At 34.2% G+C, this 25,342-nt stretch overlaps 1 protein-coding gene across 10 annotated transcripts in view; it reads right to left on the bottom strand.

Moving 5' to 3' along the window:
- CCDC171 (coiled-coil domain containing 171) overlaps positions 1–25,342 on the bottom strand; it is a 364,663-nt gene that overhangs the window by 252,925 nt on the left and 86,396 nt on the right. For all 10 annotated transcript variants that reach the window (XM_059924676.1, XM_059924681.1, XM_059924684.1 and 7 more), the window contains one exon: positions 17,690–17,828. In XM_059924676.1, coding sequence (XP_059780659.1) covers positions 17,690–17,828 — 139 coding nt within the window. The remainder of the gene's footprint in view (positions 1–17,689; positions 17,829–25,342) is intronic.

The following is a 25,342-nucleotide window of genomic DNA, read 5'->3' on the forward strand; positions in this document are numbered from 1 at the left end:
AGAAGAACTGGGCACATTTCAGTACTTCAGTGAGAACAACGGAAGTAGAAAAGGTCTTATTTTGGCTATTTCTGTTTGTTTATTTACTTGTTTGCTTGTTTTTGGCAGGGACTGTAAATCATAAATTCGTTTTGATCATATTCCATTAAAATACCTTTACGAGACTCCCAGCACCAGTAGAATACCTGGCAAATAACAGACCCTAAATATATTTGAATTAACAAAGAACAAATAAAGTAGAAAAATACAGGAGGCAGCTGGACATACTGGTATAAAGCTCAGAAGAGAAGTCAGATATAGGCTTGGGAATCATCTAGGGATATGTGAAGCTTGTCTTGAGAGTGTTTGATGGGAAGAGAAAAGAGCCTTGGATAAAGACTAAGGAACTCCAGAATTTAATACTTAGAAAAGAAAAAGTCAGCAAAGAAGACTGGAAAAGGAGGAAGAAAAACAGAAGAGGATAATGTCATGAAAACCAAGATTAAAAAAACATTTCAATGCCACCTGTCCAATGTCCAATGTCACAGAATATTCAAGCAAAATGGAGACTAACAAGTGTTCACCAGACATGGAAGTCACTGGTGACCATGATGAAATCTGTTACAACCCAGACTAGAACAGGTCAAAGGAGGAGTAAGCCTGTACTTTTTTGTCTTAATTTAGTGAGAGATAAGTAAATGGAAACGGGAAGTTTAGACAACACTTTTTTTGGTAAGAAGAGAAGGGGAGATAAAGGGCAGTAGTTGGAAAGAAGAGTAGGGATGGAGAAGAGTTTTGGTTTTTTTAATAAGTGAAAAACTTAAGCATGTTTAAAAGCTGATGAGATAGAGGCACCAGTAAAGGAATGCTTATAGAAACAGAAGAAATGGATATAGATATTACAGGACAAAATTCATCTGTAAAATATGCAAAACTAATAATTCTTTCTTTAGACATCAGTTCAATTATCAGTTTTTTGGAAAAGCTATCTTTTACTCCCTGAGTGTATCAATTCCCTCTATTAGAATCTTCTCAGCACTTATTAGAGTTGTAGTTCCACATTTATTTGAGTAGGTCTTTTATTAATGTCTATCTCATTGAACTCAAGCTCAATAAAAATATGGTCTTTTATTTTTTGTCCTCGTCAATGTATCCCCAGCACCTAGACAATACTGAGTAGATAAAATAAGAGTTAAATATCATATTAAACATGCTACCAACATGCCATCAACAGAAGATTGTTAAATCAATTAGGATTCATCCACAATGACTTTAAATAGAAGCAGGAAGCTCTTCTTCATATCCTAATATGGAAAGATCTCTAAGCTATATCTTGGAGTTAAAAACAAAAGAGGAGGTGGAAAAGGTATGTTCTACTATAAAATAAACGATCCAATGTCCAACTGAAAGCCCTCTGAGTTGGGAAGTAAAACCAAACAAACAAAAACAAAACAAGACTTTAAATTTTCTGCATTAGCATATCATTAGTAACATGCTTTTTAATGTCGTCATATTAAACAAGTTAATATAGGGGGAAAAAAGAGAACAGTATATCTAATATGCTACCATTTTACTATTTGTGTAAAATTCTTGTGTGTGTGTATGTGTGCATATCTGTAAATGTAGAGAGAATCGCTACACAGAATCACAAGAAAGTAGTAACTAGAGTTGCCTCTGGGAAGAGAATCTTGGCGGCCAAAGGTTGGGAAGAAAGAAATTTTACTTTTCACTGTATAACCTTTTATCTTCGAAATCTTGTATTATGTGTACCTATTACATTCAAAATTCAATTAGATTTTTGAAAAACTGCAAATAAAACAAGCCAACAAACAAACAAAAAACACTTTCCCATGGCAAATAAGCATGAATATTGTTAATGTGTTAGGAAACACTATGAGGACCAATTGAGCAAAGAGGCCCAAATGAAGATTTCTGGATATTATCAAAGTACAGACTCACTGACTGACGTAAGATTCATATCCATAGAAAAAGAAACACCAAATTTTAGTTATTAAAAAATTAAATAAGTAAAAGAGTCAAAATGGAATATATTATTACCAATGGGCACCAATCAAAGTTTATCTGAAAAACATAGTATTTATAAAGCACCAATTATATATGTGATAATACATTGTAAAGTTATTTTTAATCATTACTTTTAATTATTAAACATTTAAGTATTCTATTAAATTCTTTGAGTTTATCTATATTATCCTTGTAGTAAAAAATCAAGCAATTGAGAAAAAGAGAAGGTAACTCAATCCTCATAGGTACATTTTATTCAGAGTTCGCTTCATAATTATAGAAATCTTAATATATAATTTTATATATAATAAAACTATATTTTATATAATAAAAATTTTATTTATATAAATATATATTATATACAATTTTAAATTCAAATAGGATCATAGTATATAACTTATTTTTTCATTCATAGTAGGTCTCAACACCTTTCCACATCACATTTTTTCAGTTGCATAGCACTCCAGTGTTTAGATGAATTAATTTATCCATTGTAAATGAATTTAACCAGTCCCCTACTGCTAAGATTTATAGGTTATTTGCATTTTTTCTACTAGTGACAATACTACAATATACATCCTTACATGTGTACTTCTATATCTTTGCATGCACATTCAAGTATATCTACTCAATAAACTCCTAGAAATAAATTTGATGGGTAAAGGGGTATGTACAACTATTTTTAGACAAGGGTTATCAAATTGCTCTCTAAAGAGTCCAACTTGTGTAAACTACCATGAACAGCAGAAGTGCCTATTTCCCCGTACCTTTCCAATGGTAAGCATTATCAACTTATTTTACTGTGCATTTCTTTAATTTTAAATAAGATTAAGCATTTTTTCATATGCTTATAAGCCACCTGTATTTCTTTTTCTGTGAACTGCCTTTTCATGTGCCCATTTCTATATTACATTGTCCACATTTTCCATAGTGATTTATTACAGTCCTTTGCAAATTATGGAAACAATCACTTTGTCATACATGTTGCAAATCATTATTGCCAATTTGTCATTTGCCTTCTGACTACATTCTTAGAAACAAAAATTTTTTAGGTAATCAAATTTATCAATAATTTGCTTTGGGACTTCTAGATTTTGTGTCGTACTTTCCTTGCTCCAAGATTATAAAACACTTAAATTCCCTTTTTCTTCTGGTGCTTTTTTTTTTTATTGGAGTAAAATTGCTTTACAATGTTGTGTTAGTTTCTGCTGTACAATGAAGTAAATCAGCTATATGTATACCTATATCTCCTCCCTCTTTATCTTCCTCTTTTATGACTCTGATCAATCTAGAATTTGTTTGATATAAGCAATATGGCAGGGACTTAGTTATACTGTTTCCTCTTATGTATAGCCAGTTATTTAAAAACTATTTATGAGATAATCTATCTTTATACATTGATTTGGCATATTGTATGACATTGTGATTTATAATAAGGAATATATATTTGATCTTCACCCATGGTTCCTGGCACAAAACTCCTAAAACCCTTGTAATTTCCCGTATAAGAGTCATAAAGGCATTTTTTGTTATACTATTTAGTTTTGCTCCCAGTTCCCGAAATAGCTTCAGAGTGATAAAGGTGAAATGGGTGTCAAAATTCCTTTCAACCACATCTGAGTTTTATGTTAATGAGTTGATTTTTGGAAGGACCCTAGATAACCTAAGGATGGGGGCTGGTTGCCAGGGGAACCAACCATGTGATTAGAAGGTTGGAACTTTCAGTTCCACCCCCCCAACCTCCTGGGAGGAGAGAGAAGCTAGAGGTTGAATCAATCACCAATGGCTGGCTTCACTGGTGGCGCAGTGGTTAAGAATCCACCTGCCAAGGCAGGGGACACGGGTTCGATCCCAGGCCCAGGAAGATCCCGCATGCCACGGAGCAACTAAGCCCGCGGGTCACAACTACTGAGCCTGCGTGCCACATGCCTAGAGCCCATGCTGAAGCCCACATGCCTAGAGCCCATGCTCTGCAACAAGAGAAGCCACAGCAACGAGAAGCTGTGCACCAACACAAAGAGCAGCCCCTGCTCGCCGCAGCTAGAGAAAGCCCGCGCACGGCAACGAAGACCCAATGCAGCATAAATAAATAAATAAATAAATAAATAAATAAATAAATAAAATCACCAATGGCCAGTGATTTAATCGATCATGCCTACATAATGAAGCCTCTATGAAAACGCAGAAGAATGGGGTTCCAGGAGCTTCTGGATTGGGAAACACCTGGAGATGCCGGTAGGATGGCATACCCAGAGAGCATGGAAGCTCAGAGAGTCTTCCCACATACCCTGCCCTATGCCGTTCCCGAGTTATACTTTTATAAAAACAAACAAACCTGCAATCTAGTAAATAAACTGTTTTCCTATGTTCTGTGAGCCACTTTAGCAAATTAATGGAACCTGAGAAGGAAGTTGTGGAAACCTCCAATTTATAGCCGGGTGGTCAGAAACACTTGCAACTGGCCTCTGAGGGTGTGTGTGTGTGTGTGTGTGTGTGTGTGTGTGTGTGTTCAATTGTAGGACACGTAGCTGGTGTGGCAGAATTGCTTGGTGCGGGGAAATCTACACACACTTGGTGACTGCCAGTGTTCTGTGTGAGCAACGTTGCATGTAGAGAGAGGAGACACATGAGTATGTTTTTCCTCAGAGCTGAAGTTTTTTCCTTTATGCATGCAACTTTATCACATACTAAATTCCCATACATATTCATAGCTATTTTTGAACTCTCTGTTGCATTGATTTCTCTATTTTGTCAATATCAATTCTTAATTATGGTAACTTTATTTTTTATTTTTACTGAGATATAATTGACGTAACATATAATTCACTCAATTAAAGTGTACAATTCAATGTTTTTAGTATATTCACAGAATTGTGCCATCATAACCACAGTCTAAATTTAGAACACTGTTGTCCCCACTAAAATATATGCCATATGCATCGACTGCCACTCTCCATTCTCCCATTTCCACACCCAGCCCCTGAGCAACCACCATTCTTATTTCTGTTTCTATAGATTTGCCTCTTCTGGACACTTCATATAAATGCAATCATAAACTACAGCCTTTTATGACTGACTTCTTTCACAAAGAATAATATTTTCAAGGTTCATCTGTGTTATAGTATGTATAAGTATTTTGTTTATTTTTATTGCTAAATAATATTACATCATAGGGATAAGTCACATTTTATTTATCCATTCATCAGTTGAAAAACATTTGGGTTGTTTCCACTTTTTGGTTATTATGAATAATGCTGCTACGAACATCCATGTACAGGTTTTTATGTGGATGTATGTTTTCATTTCTCCTGGGCATATACCTAGGAGTGAAACTACTGAGTCTTATGGGCACTCTAGGTTTAACTTTTTAAAAACCTGCCAAATGTTTTTCCAAAGAGGCTTCCATTTTTTACCTTCCCACCAGCAAAGTGTGAGGAGTCCAACTTCTCCACATGTTCACCAAAACTTGCTACCGTCCATTTTTTAATTATAATCATGCTAATGAGTGTGAAGAGGCATCTCATTGTGGTTTTGATTTGCATATCCCTGATTAATGATTTTGAACATCTTTTAACATGACTATTGGCCATTCGTATATATTCTTTGAAGAAATGTCCACTTAAACTTTTAGCATATTTTTAATTGTTATTTCTCTATTATTAAGATGTGAGAGGCATTTATACATTTTGAATACAAGTTCTTTATCAGTCACTTGATTTGCAAAAATCTTCTAGCACTTTGTGATTGTGTTTTCACTTTCTTTACAGTATCCTTTGAAGTACAGAAGTTTTTAATTTTGGTGAAGTCCATTGTATCTATTTTTTTGTCACTTGTGCTTTTGCTGTGGCTCCTAAAGAATCATTGCCTAAGAGTTTTGTAGTTTCAGCTATTGTATTTGGGCCTACAAACTATTTAACTTTTGTGTAGGGGTTCAAATTCATTCTCTAGCTTGTGGATACCCAGTTCTTTCAGCACCATTTGTTGAAAAATATTACTCTTTTAATATAATTAACTTGAATTAACTTGGCACCCTTTTCAAAAACAATTAAACATAATTGTAGGGGTTTATTTCGGTACTCTCAATTCTTTTCCATTGATCTCTATGTCGACATTATGCCAATACCACACTGTCTTGATTACTATAGCCTTGTAGTAAGCTTTAAAATTGGGAAATGTTACTCCTCCAACTTTACTCTTCTTTTGCAAGATTATTTTGGCTATTCTGTCTCCTGCATTTCCATATGAATTTTACAATCAGCTTGTCAGTATCTCCAAAAAGCCAGCTGGGATTTTGATAGAGATTGCACTGAATCTATACATCAGTTTGAGGAGTACTAATATCTTAACAAGTAATAACATTAGTTCTTATGATCCATGAACATATAATGTCTTTCCATTCACTTAGGTCTTATTTAATTTTTTTAAGTGATGATATCTAGTTTTCAGCATACAATTCTTGTATTTCTTTTGTTGTTACTCCTAAGTACTTTATTCCTTTTGACACTATCATAAATGAAATTGTTTCCTTTATTTCATCTTTGCATTGTTCATTGCTGGTGTATAGAAATACAATTGATTTTGGCATTGATCTTGCATTGTACCCTGCAACCTTGCTAAACTTATTTATTATTTCTAATAGTTGTGTGTGTGTGAATTCCTTATAATTTTCTAATATACAAGATTACATGATCTGCAAATAGATAGTTTACTTCTTCCTTTCCAAAATTAATGTATTTTATTTCTTTTTCTTGCCTTATTGCCCTGGCTGGAACCACCAGTACAATGTTGACTAAACATGGTGAGAGTATACATCCTTGTCTTGTTCCTGATCTTGGAAAGAAAGCAGTCTTTCACCATTAACTTTGATGTTGGCTCTAGGTTTTTCATATATGCTCTTTCCCAGGTTGAGAAAGATCCTTTCTTCTCCTAGTTTGTTGAGCATCTTTATCAAGAAAAATGTTGAATTTTATCAAATTTTTTCTCTGTCTATTGAGATGATCATTTGGTTTTTGTCATTCTATTAATAAAGTGTATTAACTAGTTGATTTTCAGATGTTACACCAGTCTTACATTATGGGATAAATCCCACTTGATCATAGTGTAAAATCTTTTTTATAAATTGCTGGATTTGGTTTGCTAGCACATTGTTGAGGATTTTGGCATCTATACTCAAAAGGGATACTGGTCTGAGTTTTCTTTTCTTGCTATGTCTTTGGTTTGTTATCAGGGTAATAAAACTAACTTCACATAATGAGAGGGGAAGTGTTGCCTCCTCTTCTCTTTTTTGAAAGAATCTGTGAAGAACTGGTGTTAATTCTTCTTAAACATTTAGTAGAATTCACCAGTGAAGCCTTCTGGGCCTGGACTTTCCTTTAAGAAAAGTTTCTTGATTACTAAGTCAATCTCTTTATTTGTTATAGGTCTATCCAGATTTTCTATTTCTTCTTTACCAGTTTTGGTAGTTTGTGTCTTTCTAGAAATCTGTCCATTTCATCTAAATTATCTAATTTGTTGGCATATAGTTGTTCACAATATTCTCTTTTAATTCTTTTATTCCTGTATAGTCAATAGTTGTGTCTCCTCTTTCATTCATGATTTTAATAATTTGAGTCTCCTCTCTTTTTCTCTTGGTCAGTCTAACTAAATGTTAATCAATTTAGTTATCTTTCCAAAGAATCAACTTTTGGTTTCACTGATGTCCTCTATTATTCCATATTATTATTTCTTTTGTTTCTGCTTTAGTCTTTATTGTTTCTTTTCTTCCACTTCTTTTGGGTTTAGTTTGCTATTCTTTTTCTAGTTTCTTAAGGTGAAATGTTAGGTTATTAATTTGAGGATTTTTTTTTAATACAAGTGACTCCAGCTATAAATTTTCCTCTTAATCACTGTGCTAGCTGCATCCTATAAGATTTGATATGTTGTTTCAGTTTTCACTCATCTTATTTCAAATAAGGTCAGTCCCCTTAAACAGAGCTGCAGAGCTCTTTCCCCTTACAGCCAGCCAGCCTACCCCCTGGGCAGAACTCCTGTGCCACTGCATTGGAGTTGGGAGTGAGGATCCACTTTTCCAAAACAACAATCCTGCTCTCTAAGTGACCAAGTGCAACCCGTGGTGTTCTGGGGCAAGGGCAGTTGGCCCCAATATTCTTGGTCTGCCATGCCTGGGGTAGAACTACTACATTCCAAATGAAAGCTGGGTAGAGGAAGAGAGATCTGGTCCTCTCAGCCCTGCTTGCCTGGAATAGAGTTGCTACAACACAGGGGTCTGACAGATGAGAAATTCCAGCAGTGTACCTCTCCTACAATGAAAGCATAGCCCCAGCCTTGGAGCTAGAGAGAGAGGAAGGGGTCATCCTCTTGGCTGCAACAGCCCAGGGTAGAGGTTCTGTAACAAGGAGCAGGGGGTAGAAAAGGGGTTATGGAACCAGCCATCACTCAAATGCCATACTCTTTCTGTTCTTACTGAAATTTACTAGATTTTCTTATTTTCAATAGCTTTAGATACAATTTACATAATTCATCCATTTAAAGTACACAATTCAATGGTTTTTAGTACATTCATAGAGTTGCTCAACCATCACCACAATCAATTTTAGAACAATTTCATCACCCCAAAAAGAGATCCCATTCCCATTAGCAGTCACGCCCCATTTTCTCCCAATCCCTTCAGCCCTAGGCAACCCTAATCTACCTTCTATCTCTACAGATAGCCTACTTTAGACATTTCATATAAATTGAATTATAGATTATATGTCTGGCTTTTGTGTCTGGTTTCTTTCACATAGCTTAATGTTTTCAAGGTTTATCCATTTTGAACCACTGATCAGTACTTTATTTCTTTTTATCCCTGAATAATATTCCATGTTATGTTTTTACCAACTTTTGTTCATCCATTCATCAGCTGATAGACATTTGGGTTGTTTCAATTTTTTTGCTGTTATCAAAAATGCTGCTATGAATATGTAGATGTATATTTTCATTTCTATTGGGTATATACCTAGGAGTACAATTACTAAGTCATATGGTAAACTCCAATTTTAACATTTTGAGGAACTTCCAAACTATTTTCCAAAGTGGAGGCATCATTTTACATTCCCAGCATAAGTGTATGAGGATTCCAATTCTTTCACATCCTTGCCAATAATTGCTATTACATGTCCTTTTTATTACAGTCATCTTAGTGTATGTGATACAATATGTCATTATGGTTTTGATTTGCATTTTCCTGATGACTAGTGATACTGAGCAGCTTTTTATGTGTTTACTGGCCATTTATATGTTTTCTATGGAGAAGTCTCTTTTCAGATCTTTTGTCCAGTTTTCGATTAGATTGTCTTTCTATTGTTGAGTTATAAGAGTTCTTTCAGTTAAAACTCCTTTATCAGATATATGAGCTGCAAATATTTTCTCCCATTCTATAAGATGTCTTTTTACTTTTCTGATGGTGTTCTTTGAGGAACCAAGGTTTTTAATTTTGATGATTAGTAGATTTTCTTGAATGAAAGTTTCTCCTTTGCCCTTAGGACAATTTTCAGAGCTTTATATGGTTGGTTTTTTGTTGTTGTTTTTTTAAATTTTTCACCAATTAAATTTTTTTTTGTTAGGTTCACCAAGCTCCTTACTCCATCATTTCAGAAGTTCTTCCCTACAATATATTTTAATGTCCTAAAGGTTTAGTATCCTAGGACTTCTTATTCAGCATTTTCCTAATATTATCATAGAAGTATATTTCCAGAGGAAATCCAGCATCATATTCACAAATTACATGCATATACACACACTCTATTATTTCAATACATATATTATCTTTAATGCTCACTGAAAATCCTGCACAGTAGATATTATTAGCACCATTTTACAATGAGCAAACAGATTCAGAGGGATAATGTCACTAAAGGTCACACAACTATTATGAGATGGAGTTGTGATTAAAACCCAGATCAATCTGTCGCCAAAATATATGTTTTTCTATTATGAAATGCCAACTGAGGCTAAGTCCCCATCAATCTCAAGGAATAGAAATTTACATAAGTATAAATGTAGAATTCCAGAAAAATTGCATACTTGGAGTCAGCTTAGTATAAAGTTTCAATTAAATTCCTAGTTCAACAATAATTCTTCTCTTTCAAGTGTAGGGTTCAATCCTGACTAAACAATGAGCTAAATATGTGAAATAAGTCAGACAGAAAAAGACAAATACCATATAATCTCACGTGTGGAATCTAAAAAACAAAACAAATAAACAAAACAAAATGAAAACAGACTCATAGATACAGAGAACAAATGGTGGTTGCCAGAGGGGAGGTGGGGGAATGGGTGAAGTAGGTGAAGGGAATCAAGAGGTACAAACCTCCAGTTATAGAATAAATAAGTCACAGGGATGTATTATACACCATAAGGCATATCATCAATTATACCATAATAACTTTGTATGGGGACAGATGGTTACTAGATGACTTACCATGGTGATCACTTCATAATGTATTTAAATGTTGAATCACTATGTTGTATAACCTAACATAATATTGTACATCAGCTATATTTCAATTTTAAAAAGATGAACTAAAATTTCAATACCATTACAGTTTAAAACCAAATTTAATGTCAAATTAGCCAGGAAACACTGATTAGTGTAAAATGTTTCAAACAATAAAGAAAAGATTTGATGAATGACAGGCCTAAAAAGAATTAATTAACTATGCCTTAAAGTTGCTATTCTATTTATAATTAGTAGTATTATAATTTTCTATAGAGATAGCTGGGTCATAGTCTCATAATATAGCCAATACAAATTTTACTTACATCTAATAGGTTTATGAACCAGGTTATGACCGGAAAAACTGTCCTTTTCATTGTTTTTTACTGAAGTAGAGTTGATTTACAAAATTGTGTTAGTTTCAAGTGTACAGCAAAGTGTCCTTTTCTTTTTACAGTTGACAATTTTTTTCCTAATAAATTGTTTTTGTTTTATAAATGAAGCTTCCATTCTTCATTCATATAGAGAAAACATTTGGGACTTTTTTTAAGTGTGGATTGCACTTATATTTAAATTTTGTTCTCAAAGCTGTTAGTTCTCTTAGTAGCCTTTTGATATGCAAGAAATTCTAGAATAAAAACAGAACCTACCAGCTAAATAAACAAAACTGCTGGGTCAAAAACAAAGTGCAAAGCAAGATAAAATACTAAGTTTCTAATTTTTGATTAACATGCTTTATTGTGTGACATAAAGAGTAAGTTTAGGTTAAATGTTAAAATGCTGATTCAACAAATTCTGTAATTCTAAACAAACATGCTCAGAAGTTTAAAAGACAAAATGGTAGGATAAAAGAACTCACTTCTTTTTGCCTTGGACATAATTCACATAAAGAGTTTATTACCCTAGGAATAAAAGTTCCTTACTGCTATGTTGGCTAACCAGATGATGTTCGGATGAACATTTACTGATCACTCACCATGAACCAAGGACTACTTTATAGATGTCATGATGAATCTACAACAAGTGTAGAAAGGGGACTAAAAATATCAAAATATTCAAAGAAAGTTCAGAAACATTTGTGACTCACAGACCTTAATATACTATTAAAGAGGAGTCAAGGTTGGTTATAGAATATCTTTAACCAGAAAGAACAATGAGATGACAAAGAACTATGTAGTATTTCCACCTTGGTATACTATACACACTGCTAAAGTAAATGAATTTCTGGCTTAATCTAACATGTCATTCTACCATCTTATCTTTCTTTGAGCCTATAAAAACTCATCCCTCACTTTTGCTAATCATGCATGAATATCATAAATGGATATGCATGTAAATAAAAATTTCTAACACAAACTCGTGAAAAAAACATTAAAAAGCATATGCAAACATTTATACCTAGAAATTAGCCAAATGAGCCCTGCTGATCTGCAATGGAAAAGTTGACTCAAACCATAAATAAGAATAAAAGAAATTAAGGGGAACTGTTAATAAGGTTAAAAATTATAGAAAAAACAAACAGGTAAAAAATAAATACCTTTACTTAGTCACTGGATTTGTTTAATGAAATTAGCATTTTAAAAGTAGGTTGAACTTTTGTAGCAGTGATACATAACACCTATAATTTCTGGACAGTTTTGAACTCACATAAGCTTTTAAATTAGTTTAAATATATTTTAAGCCATTACAAAGGAATTCTGAAAAAGACAGAGGAGCATCAGAACCTGCAACCGACATCACATACTTATGCTCCACATCTCACCTTTTCATCTTATCTTCCACCCAGTTACCACATAGGCAGCCCATGTAAGGACTCCAGGAGAGCTTGCTCAGCTAAACTGAATTTGATCTGGTTAGCTTTCATAATCATCACCATCTGCAGCTTTTCCTTGGATCATATTGAAGATAACTAATCTCTCTGATTTCTTCATAAAACAATTTACTATTTCTTTTCCTCACTGCTCATCTATGCTGCTTCCACGGATGTGAGCATTCTATGATCCCAATTGCTTATGGCATATGATGAACTGTCACCTTCCCTTACACAGCTTTACACTTAGTTTATTTTTCAGAAAATGCTACTGTCCAATCTCAATATAGGCCCTGACATATAAACATCTCCCTCTATCTCTATCTTTCTCTCTCTCTCTCCTTCTCTCTCTCTCTCTCTCTCACTCTCACACACACACACACACACACACGCACACGCACACACACGCACACACACACACAAACACAATATCATTTTATTTTTTCCCAGGTCAAAAATGAGATTTAAATTTTCAAAACTTAAGAATATATATATTAATAAATTTCAAAAAGCTTAATAAAAAAGCTTTATGGCCACATTATAAATTTAGGAAGCCAGTCATATAATGCACATTTAAATACACAAATACAAACATACGCACATTTGAGAAATACTATTTAATAGTATTAAATTTTTAAGGACCACTAAGAGAGACAGAAAGTGATGTTTATATTAGCAAAAACAATGCTTATATATAAATACTACTCCTATTATTGGTAAAAAGCAGGAATCAACAAATTTTTAGTAAAAATTCAGAATAGAATTTTTATTAGCCCATTAGTTTTGAATGCCTCCTGCAAAATCAGAGACATGTCCTTCTAAAGCAAACCTAACTGATCATTTGATGCAAAAATATTATCAAGAAACTTTTACTTTACCACAAAGCACAGCAATCAAAGCACTTGCCAAAATCCTATCTAATCCTAGCAATCATTATTATTATATAATCAGTCAAGCCCCCAAAGTATAGGGAAAAAATATACACTTGACCATTTTCAATCACAAGTTCTTTAGAGAATAAAATATTCTTTGAGCAAAACCTCATGAGAACTAGAATTCCCTTTTCAATATGTGGTCTCTCCTAGAGCTGTAACTAAATATTACTGAGTGGCAGAAAAACAAATCTCAAGAAATGATGGACTTAAAAAAATTTCATTGTGGAAAGCACAAAGCAAATCCTAATAATACCAATTTGAAAATGATAGCTCCCCTGCTTCAAAAGAAGCAGATATAAAAACTCACAGTAAAAAAAAAACAACAACAAAAAAAACTCACAGTAATGACTAAAAGACCCAACTGGATCTATTGAATCTCTGATGGGCTTTAATAAGCATGATCACTAAGCAGCTTAAACTTGAAATTCGGTTTTAATTAGCAGTTGATTAAATCACTATTAAATTCATAGAATTTAAAATTAATAGTTCAACTTTAATCAAAACTTTTTAAAGCCAAATTCAATAGTGTATAACATGGAACATGAAACTAATTTTGTTAAATCCTTAGATGTCCTATGTTGAAATTCTATTAATTCTATGACATTAAAAATAATAATAATATACTACTCATTTGCTAATCATATCTTCTAAATCCACACCTTGAATAGGAGTAATTTCACAAATATAAAAGTACAACTAATGTTGGCTGGGTTTATATTCCTTAAATATCAACAAAAGACTCAACATAACCAGTTTGAACTTTTCCAAAATTACGCTCTATATTTTTATTCTCTCTCTTGAAACAGGGAAGCTATCACGTTGCAACTGGCTTATTGACACTTTGTATATCCTGACCTGGATAATCTCTATGGTTTCTTCCAATTCTGAGAGGCTATGAGACCTTAGGTTATACAATTGCTATTTTTAAGTCTCAAAACTTCCTGAAGCCTTTGCATATATTAAAAATACCTTGATCTCACTAGTAAACCTATAGAGGAAAGTGGCTTTAATTTTCTCTTACAATGCAACATAGAAAATAAAGACCAAGACTTGAATAATGGCCATGAATGTGACCTAAGCTAGAAGACAAGCGGTTACCTCAAAGGGAGAGGAAAATTACCTGTAGCTAACTTATGCTTCCCATCTATATTCTATAAAAGCTGAAACTATTATGTTCAATAGAAACATAACTGTAGGAAAGACACACTAGGGTACGTAGGATCATAGGATGTCATTAAAACAAAGTTTTATTTCCAAAAACAAAAGGTAAAAGCCTCATCTTAAGGCATTTTCTCTTCAGTCAAAAACAATTATGAATTCAAAGCAAAAATAACAGACTGTGAGGATGCAGAACTAAAAAAAACTCCATTTTTATGGTTTAAAATTTTTAATTTGACAGATATCTCTTTAGAGAGAAATTTATAAGATTCCCCTCCCAACTCAAAGGCCACTAACCTACAGAAAAAATAAAAGGAAATAAAGGAATATGTACCCAAAAAATGATTTAGGAACAGCTAGAGATGAGTTTTTTAATAAAAAATAAAACACTGTACTTACTATTTAAAGTAATAGTATTTTCATTAAATATTTTTAAAATTTCATATTATGGTTGCATAAAGAGATAGAAAGCAACTGTTCTAAAAAGAATAACACAGAACAAGTTAAAAGAGAAAGCTAATAATAAGGAAGGATAAAAAGAGGGGGACAAGAAAACAGAAAGATGGAAGAAAATAAGACATAAAGCTAGGGCTTTAAGAGAGATGAAAAAACAGAGAGGAGCATATAAATAGTTAGGCTGAACCATGTGAACTGTAGATCACTTAGGCTGCAACCTGAATACGTTTCTGAACATCCCAATGGCTCTTCCACCAGTCAGAACAATAGTGCTTTATAGGCTGAGTGCCAATGGTCCAAACAAGCAAACAGTGGTTGCTGGAGAGCTACAACTCACCTTATTTCAGACCAGCCACCAAATTGTAAAAGTTAAAAAGTAAAACCCTGTTGGCACCAAGTAAATTATTTTTAATCACAAAGCACCCTGAATTCAGTGGTGAATTCAGCCAGTCTTCTTTTATCTAGTCATTGGAGTGCTAGGAGACCAGGAGGATTCACGCAACTTATATTGGTGACAATGTCTTCACCATTGCATTCTCAGTTATAACTCACTTTCCAAACTGTTTGATTACAGCAAGACCAAGACTCAGCACAATGACTGACGTGTTTTTCTCCACCATGATTCACTCTCCTGAACCAGGAGTGAGAAGTGGGATAGCCCATGAAATTTAGGATGGCACATAACAGTGAATAGGCACTACAGCATGCCACACAGAGAGCTCTAAGTTTTCTAAAATCCCACATCCAAAGAACTCAAACTACAAATTCAACCACAGTGCAAGCAATGATATCAATCCCTTTATCAGAACAAACTGGATATCCTGAGTTAAATGGAGACAGAGTTGAACATTAGAGGATATACAGACATTTGTTATGGGAAAAGAAGGAGCATTTCAGTCAATGTGGGTCAAAAATATGAACAACCAAAACAGAAGCAAGAAAGTTAAGAAAATATATAATTTGTTTAGGAAGCCAAGAGTACTCTAATGTGGCTGAAGCAAGACAGATAGAGGGCCACCTGTCTGTATAATATTGGGTCATTTGAAAATGATAAAGAGTTTAAATGTTATCCCATCATTACTTTCTTTGTCATTGTTACCTTTCTAACTAGGCAGCATTGATTTGGCTACCACTTCTTCACATAACCCTGAGTTTCCATCTTTTTTGGACAAGGGAAAAAATATTCATTTTCCTCAGTAACTAACATGGCTAAGAGTTGTGGAATATAATTGAAAGTGAAGTAGCCAAGTCTCTGGGGAAGGTATGTACGTGGAGAACAAGACAAAGAGGAAATAGGGTATTACTATAAACTTTATGCCCTCCCTCTTGGGGTTCCGAGCAAACTGCAGAGTAGGAGTATGTGCATCGACCAAATAAATCCATCCAACAAATGTTTATTGAGGCAAGTACTACTGTGGAATCTTGGCATGTAAAATGAAGTTAGTCTCAATGCACTCTCAATCTCTTGGCAGAGATAATACACATCAGATTTTGGTGTTATGATAAAGATGCTAAACTAAGAACTAAGGAAACACAAAGTTGGGAGGGGGCAGAATTCTGACTTTAGATGGATGAAAAAGTAGGAAAAGATGGAACCATAGTAAGCGTCACAGACTGCAAAATTTCAGAGCTGACCATCACAGGATAACATAGGAATTTGTTAAAAGAAGAGAATGAGCATTTCAGTCAATGTGGGTCAAAAAATGAACAGTCTGAACAAACGTAAGACACTGTGAAGATATATAATGTGTTTACGAAGCTGAGAGTACTTTAATGTGGCTGAAGCAAGATAAAGAGAGGGCAATGGCAATAGAAGAAGCTGGAAAAGTTAACATAGAGCCACAAAGAAAAGGGCCTTAGATTACATGACAAGAAGCTGGACTTTATTCTGAAAGCAACAGGGAGACACTGATGGTTTTTTAATAAATGCAGGGTGACAAGAGCAGATCAATACTTTAGAAAGATAAATTTGGTGATGGTGTGAAGGCTCGATTATTGGGGAATGGAGACAGAGTGATCAGGTTCAAAATGATTATAAAAGGGAGTCTTTGGGGCTTCCCTGGTGGCGCACCACAACGAAGAGTAGTCCCCGCTCGCCACAACTAGAGAAAGCCCGTGCACAGCAACGAAAACCCAACACAGCCAAAAATAAATTTAAAAAATAAAAATAGGGCTTCCCCGGTGGCGCAGCGGTTAAGAATCCACCTGCCAATGCAGGGGACACGGGTTCGAGCCCTGGTCCAGGAAGATCCCACATGCTGCGAAGCAACTAAGCCTGTGAGCCACAACTACTGAAACCGCGTATCACAACCACTGAAGCCCACGCGCCTAGAGCCCGTGTTCCCCAACAAGAGAAGCCACCGCAGTGAGAAGCCCACGCACCACAAGGAAGAGTAGCCCCCGCTCGCCTCAACCAGAGAAAAGCCCACTCACAGCAATGAAGACCCAACACAGCCAAAAATAAAATAAATTTATTAAAAAAAAAGGGGGGGGGTCTTTGAAATCATTAGATCTACCGATTATAAACCCTAACCCCACCTCCATCTAGGTAACATTGTTTTATGCACTTAAAAAAAAACAAAAAAAAACACCTGAATCAATTTCAAAACACTCTGTAATTAAGACTTTCCACTAATTCATTTAGTTTTCCCAATTATTCCAAAGAAGAGAGGTTTTATTATGTATAGCTTTGTTGTAAACAGCATCTCCAGTTTTGAAATTTTATATCAATGTCACTAAAATTACTTTCATACAATTATCTCATGGCATGTAGTGAGAAAAAAAAACCTGTTAAACATCAAATTTGACCCAATAAAGTAACTGTCATAGGGTTTTCTTTTTTATCCTTACCATTACAAGTTCTTCCTGTAATTCACTGCAACTTTTTTCATTATACTGGAGTCTCTTTGAAAGGTCTGTAATTACTTTCTTCTGTTCCTCGATTTCTTCATTTAGTTTCTTGTTTTTGGAGAAATACTCTCTTTCTAATCTGAAAAGTTAAAGTGTGAGAGCAGGTTTTTCAAATATGCTTTTATCAGGTCCTATTATACAACTTTAACACAAGTGGCAGATGTATTATATATCATGGTTTCATGCCCAGAGGTTTTAAAGGTCACTTCTCATTTTTTCAAATAGAAAGAATTGTACATTCTTAAATGAAAGACTCTAAAGGAATAATAGCCCCACTTTTTGATAGCAGATATCTGTACTATACCCAAGGTTATAAGCAAAATAGATCTGGTTAGTGTTGATTCACCACTATTTATGATAAACAAACCCCACCCACCACAGTTCAATTAGCTCAGAGACTGCCTCAAAACAGAAAGCAGTCCTATCAAATGATTTTCAAATTAAAGTATAACATTAGAAATGACACAAATGTTTCACTCCTGAGTGTCCATGCAAGTGGAACTGGTGTGGTGACATGGAAAATCCAAAAGCAAGAATAATCAAAAATCATTCATATTCACTGTGAAAACATAAATTACTTTTCAAAGGATTTGCTTGACTATTTGAATTTTGCTCTGGCTAGCGCTAAACTGTATTTACATTCTTGTTTGGACATAAGATGACAAGCAGTTCGGAAGTATTTTAGTTTAAATTTTGCTGTAGATAATACACCAAATGGATAATTTTAATTCAAATTAAAGTGTTGCCGCTATTTTTAACCTGATATCTTCCTGATAAATGTAGTAGATCTGTTTCCTATAACTTTTAAGCTGTAATATGAGAGATAGGGTGACTCAGTACAACTAAATCCACACTACACTCAGGCTATAATCAAATGAAGAGCTAATTTTTGAATAACACATGATCTTACTCTGAACAGTCAACATTTCTTTCTTTAGGAATGGAACAGAGACAATTCTAGTGCCAACCTTTTGGTATATTCTTCCTTGAATCAAGGATATTCCACGGCAGAGTGGGTAAAATTTAAACATGTATAGTTTAGATAAGACATTGATATCAACTTCCCAGAAAGTAAAACTAAACAACAAAAATGGATCAAAGTAGAGAAAAGATAAGAAAATCAATCCAGGAATCCCAACATATAAATAACAGAAGTTCTAGAAACAGAAGGTAAAGAAAGTGGAAAGGGAGAAATCAGCAAAGTAATAATATAAGAGAATTTCCCAGAAACGAATTATTCAAATCTCTATAATTGAAAGAGCTCAGTGAGTGCCCAGCATGAATGAAAAACAATCTATGCCAGGCCCATCATCATGAAATTTCAGAACAGTGGGAACAAAGAGAAGATTCCACATTGTGTTCATAGAGTACAGAAATACATATTATTAGTATTATTTTATCATGTGTTACAATGTAACACCAATAAACCATTTCTAGATATTTGCCTGTTTCCAGACTTGGTAACATATACACTCTATACAAGTTTCCAGAGGAAAACACGGGCCACATACAAAGATCAGGAATCAAATGACTTCAGTCTTCTTGACACTAGAACTGAATAAACAGCCAGCTAAACTATGAAAAAGGGTAAAGATCAAGTAAAGACATTTTCAGAATGCAAGCTTTAAAATTTTTCCTCTGATGTATAATTTCTCAAGAAGCTACTTCATAAGGGAGTAAATCAAACAAGGAAGATGGGCACGAGATCAAGAGATCCAATATAAAAGAGAAGTAAAGGGAATGCCAACGATGATGGTGAAGAGAAGTCCTGGGATGACTGTGACAGGGAGCCTATAAAACAATTCGTCCAGAAAGGAGGAGGTGGAGAGAACAGTCCAAGAGTGATACATCTTACAACAAACTCAAAATGATAGAATTTCTGAGGTATAGAAACATAATGAGAGATTTTCAATTTTGTTAGACAGTTTAAGAATAACTTAGTGATTGGTGCACACAAACTAATCCAACATAAAATGAGACAATTATTAACTACTCATTCGTTTGATGATTCAGCAAATCTTTACTTTGCAGCTCTTGTGTACCAAGCACTAGTCTAGACTTTGGGAGATAGCAATGAACAAAACAAAGTTCCTCTCCACATACGAAGACAGACAATAAACAACAAAGAATATAATAAAACGTTGTATAGAGTAAAAATAAAGATGAGGCACCAAAAAAAATGTAGAAAAATACACCAAAATACAACCCTACTGAAAGGATGGGAGGAAGGAAGAAATAAGTGTGTGCTGTGTGGTAGAAATGTACAATGTAGATAAATAAGTTGAGGCCAATAGATAACATGTAGAGGTGGAAGTTGAAAAAGTGGCACAATATGCATGTTATTTAGAAATACAAAGTTAAATATCAGAAGAAACAGCTATAAGAATTAAAATTGGTTGCTTCAAAGGAGCAGAAACTGGTCGTAGAAAGCAATGGGGTACCAAAATGTGGTTTTTCATGAGCTTAAAAGCACTATTTTACTTTTTAGATTATGTACAAGTGCTAACTTTATTAAAATCAAATTTTAATTAAAAAAATTATTACTCAGCAAATATAAAATTAAATGCACCTGTTATTTGGTGCTATTTTATAAATAAAGTCCAAGTTGAGTCCACTGAAATGGGGAACATCCCTTGCTGTCAGTAATCTCATGCACAACCCAAAGAAGTTGGCTCCTATGCTTCTGCCAACAGCCCCACCCAAGGGGAATGAGTAGGGTGGGAGTAAACTGAAGGTTCAAGGGAGCCCCAGTCTCTTTGAATCCAATAGAGAAGAGTCAGGACTTGACAGATGGAGGATTTTAGGCAAGAAAGGAAAGGGAGAAGAAGGAAACTTGTAGTTAAGAGCCGTTCTTTCCTACTGGATTCCATTTTGTTGTTGTTATTGTTGTTTAAGAGTTCAGCTAAGAATGTGACAACAGTACAGCTGTTTTAACAAATAGCCATCTTCAGGCTATCTTTTACCAAGAATATAAACAATAATAGTGCCACAAGTTATAATACTGGGTTGGCTAAAAAGTTCATTCAGTTTTTTCAGTAATTTGGCTCTAGTACACCTTACTTGTCTTTAACTTCATTCGAAACAATTTTGTTAGACTGTATTGTGACAGCTGTCATATCAGCGTGCATTTAAAAGAAACTTATCAAATTTGGTGAATTTTTGTGTAGCCATTTGGATATTGAATATGGAAGAAAAAAGCAACATTTTTGGCATATTACGCTTTATTATTTCAAGACAGGTAAAAACGCAACTGAAACACACAAAAAAGATTTGCGCAGTGTATGGAGAAGGTGCTGTGACTGATCAAACGTGTCAAAAGTGGTTTGCGAAGTTTTGTGCTGGAGATTTCTCGCTGGATGATGCTCCACGGTCGGGTAGACCAGTTGAAGCTGATAGTGATCAAATCGAGACATTAATTGAGAACAATCAATGTTATACCATGCGGGAGACAGCCGACATACTCAAAATATCCTAATCAAGCACTGAAAATCATTTGCACCAGCTTGGTTATGTTAATTGCTTTGATGTTTGGGTTCCACATAAGTTAAGCGAAGAAAACCTTTATGACCGTCTTTCCGCAGGCGATTCTCTACTGAAACGTAACAAAAACATTCCGTTTTTAAAACAAATTGTGACGGGTGATGAAAAGTGTACAATAATGTGGAATGGAAGAGATAGTGGGGCAAGCAAAATGAACCACCACCAACCACACCAAATGCCGGTCTTCATCCAAAGAAGGTGATATTGTGTATATGGTGGGATTGGAAGGGAGTGAAAACCAAACAATTAATTCCAACAAGTACTGCTCTCAATTAGACCAACTGAAAGTGGCACTCAACGAAAAGCATCCGGAATTAGTCAACAGAAAATACATAATCTTCCATCAGGATAACGCAAGACTGCATGTTTCTTTGATGACCAGACAAAAACTGTTACAGCTTGGCTGGGAAGTTCTGATTCACTCGCCATATTCACCAGACATTGCACCTTCAGATTTCCATTGATTTCGGTCTTTACAAAATTCTCTTAATGGAAAAAATTTCAATTCCCTGGAAGACTGTAAGAGGCACCTGGAAAAGTTCTCTGCTCAAAAAGATAAAAAGTTTTGGGAAGATGGAATTATGAAGTTGCCTGAAAAATGGCAGAAGTTAGTGGAACAAAATGGTGAATACATTGTTCAATAAAGTTCTTGGTGAAAATAAAAAATGTGTCTTTTATTTTTACTTAAAAACCAAAGGAACTTTTTGGCCAACCCAGTACTTTTGTACTTCTTTTTATACTTTTGATTGATGTATTTAGAAAAATAAAGAAGTCCCTAAATACTGAATGTAATAAAATAAATAAATTTAGATTCAGTCTGTTCAGTATCATATCCTTGACTAGCATTATTTTAAACTAAATTTAAACTTAAACTAGATTTAAGGATTATCAGGATCTTCTCCCTGCCATTGCCCAACAATCAGTTACCACAGCTAATGAAGACCTGACATGTTGAAGGGAATTCCCTGGCGGTCCAGTGGTTAGGTCTCTGTGTTTTCACTGCCAAGGGCACAGGTTCGATCCCTGGTGGGGGAATTAAGATCCCACAAGCCGCACAGTGCAGCCAAAAATTAAAAAAGAAAAATTTCAAGTATAAAAAAAATTATTGAAAAATTTTAGTTTTATACTATAAGTTTTCAATGGAAAAAAAATTTATAACTAAGAAAATTTAATTAGAGGAATATAGAGAATATATATTCTTTCTAAAGTTATACATTATATGTATTCATTAAAATAGCCTGTTGTGCAAATTCTTAGCTGAGTTCTTCAAGATATGTTTAATATATAATAATTTTATTTATTATATTATTATATGTAATATTTAATATATAATAATATATTAAAATATATACATATATTCCATCTAATATATACATATACATATGTATAGTCCATCTACGTATGTATACATATACATTCCATTGAAAATAGTTTCATGCAGGAATATTCATTGTTATGAAATTGTTGGCCAAAATTAAAACTCTAAAATACACACACAGTTTTTTCCTCCTGCCTTTTAGTGAGATCCTAACTAGATCTACCTGGAAGGAAACAGAAGCTTAAAACCCTTAACCACCTGCAAGGTTCAGGCAGCATTTCCTCTATAACGTCGTTATCACCAATTGCTAAATCAGATCTATCCAACAGGTAAAACAATGTCCTACCCCAAAACTCACTGCTCTCAAAGTTGTAAATTAAAGGTATTATTTACTTTAAAGACCTAAAATATCAATTCTCCTTTTGAAATACATTATCCAAAACTTAGAACTACTTTGAAAAATTAATACTTGAGAGTTTGTGACTCTAAAAGATTTTAAAGAAGATTCTGAAAAAGAATCAGAAGTATAGGTAGAAAATGAAATAACTTATCCAATCATCCCTCATGTCATATCAGTCCTTCTTATACCACTGATAAATGGAAAGGAAGTGGCTGTCATATGACATACAATGACAAGAAAGAGGGGATGGGGGAAGAGAAGTCACAGAAACTATCAATGAGTCGTGGACTTTAATTACTACTTAATTTTTACTGTTTCTTGTTTATTTATTAATATTATTAGTAACTTCTATTATAGTACAGTTATATAGGGATGAAGAACAGATAAGGGACATTATATTAAAGCATTTAGGACTGTTAGCTGGTGCTTAGTTGTAATACATAATTAATATTTAGAACTGTTAGTTTGTGCTTATTGGAATACAAAACTTGAGTGAAATTTTTCAAGCACCAAAACACAAATAATAGAAAAACAAACTTAAGGAAAAAATTTGCTCTGGAGTCCCAGCAATCCCACTACTGGGCATATACCCTGAGAAAACCATAATTCAAAAAGAGTCATGTACCAAAATGTTCATTGCAGCTCTATTTACAATAGCCAGGACATGGAAGCAACCTAAGTGTCCATCATCGGATGAATGGATAAAGAAGATGTGGCACATACATACAGTGGAATATTACTCAGCCATAAAAAGAAACGAAATTGAGTTATTTGTAGTGAGGTGGATGGACCTAGAGTCTGTCATACAGAGTGAAGTAAGTCAGAAAGAGAAAAACAAATACAGTATGCTAACACATATATATGGAATCTAAGGAAAAAAAAAAAAAGGTCATGAAGAACCTAGTGGCAAGACGGGAATAAAGACACAGACCTACTAGAGAATGGACTTGAGGATATGTGGAGGGGGAAGGGTAAGATGTGACAAAGTGAGAGAGTGGCATGGACATATATACACTACCAAACGTAAAACAGATAGCTAGTGGGAAGCAACCGCATAGCACAGGGAGATCAGCTCTGTGCTTTGTGACCACCTAGAGGGGTGGGATAGGGAGGGTGGGAGGGAGGGAGATGCAAGAGGGAAGAGATATGGGAACATATGTATATGTATAACTGATTCACTTTGTTATAAAGCAGAAACTAACACACCATTGTAAAGCAATTATACTCCAGTAAAGATGTTAAAAAAAAAAAAGTACATAGGTTAAAATCTTAGAGCTTAAACGTTAGGAATTATCTTAAAATTCCTCTAATCCAACGTTTGCAGAGCTCTTTTCTTCAGTAACCATGACAAAGAATCATCTACCCCCTGTTTCAAACTTTCCAAGGCAGAGAGTTCACTAGTTCCCCAAAGAAGCCTATTATTTCACTCCTGGAAAGCTTTAATTGTTGGGAGTACAGTCTGACTTCTTACAGTTTCACTAGTAGGTCATAATCATTACCTCAAAGCAACAGTAAAGAAGCCTGTACTATATGCTACATAAAGGCCCTTCAAACATATTTATATATAAATGTGCAGATTCAAGATATGATTCAAAGGAAATAAAGGAGCGTAAGTCCTTAGAATAATGTTCACAGAATGTCATTTAAGTCATTCTGGAGGAAGCAAGAAAATTCAGTTAAGAACTACTCATTTAATGTATTATAAGCATTACTAATAAAGGTAATCACAGTTAGAGTTTTAAATTTTTTCAAACTTCAGTCTTTCAAGTGCCATCTTTATAATTTCTGCCATACTCACAACTCTAAATAATACTTTCCTTTAAATTAACTCACGTCGTAAGTTAAATGAAGTATTTTAAAAGGAAACTATATTACAGTTGTAAATGGAAAACTACTATCTGTCATAAATAGAAATAAACATTAAAAATAAATACATAACTCTAATATATCAACCTATTATCATATCATGTACCAATGGTGGTACACATTTCATCCTCCGAGAGGAAATGGCTTAAAATGTCTACTATTGACTTATTTTTGGAAGCATATTAAATAGCTATAAACTTCTTAAAAAATTTCACAGAACTTTTCAGATGAAAGACATTTGAACTGAAAAAGGTTAAAATCAATAGTAGTCAGAAAGATCCTGACTCTACACTTAGCTGTGTGTCCTTACCCTCGTTAGGCCTCAATTTTCACATCTGTAGAACAGGGATAAAAAAGAGTAGCTACCTCATAGGGTGTTCTATAAATTAAATAAAACCATGCAAAGCTCGGTATGAAGTGAGCCACATACATGTTAGCCCCAGTAGCAGTATTACTCCTACTATTATTT

The sequence above is a fragment of the Balaenoptera ricei genome, chromosome 6 (assembly GCF_028023285.1).
Source record: "Balaenoptera ricei isolate mBalRic1 chromosome 6, mBalRic1.hap2, whole genome shotgun sequence".
NCBI classification, from domain to species: domain Eukaryota; kingdom Metazoa; phylum Chordata; class Mammalia; order Artiodactyla; family Balaenopteridae; genus Balaenoptera; species Balaenoptera ricei.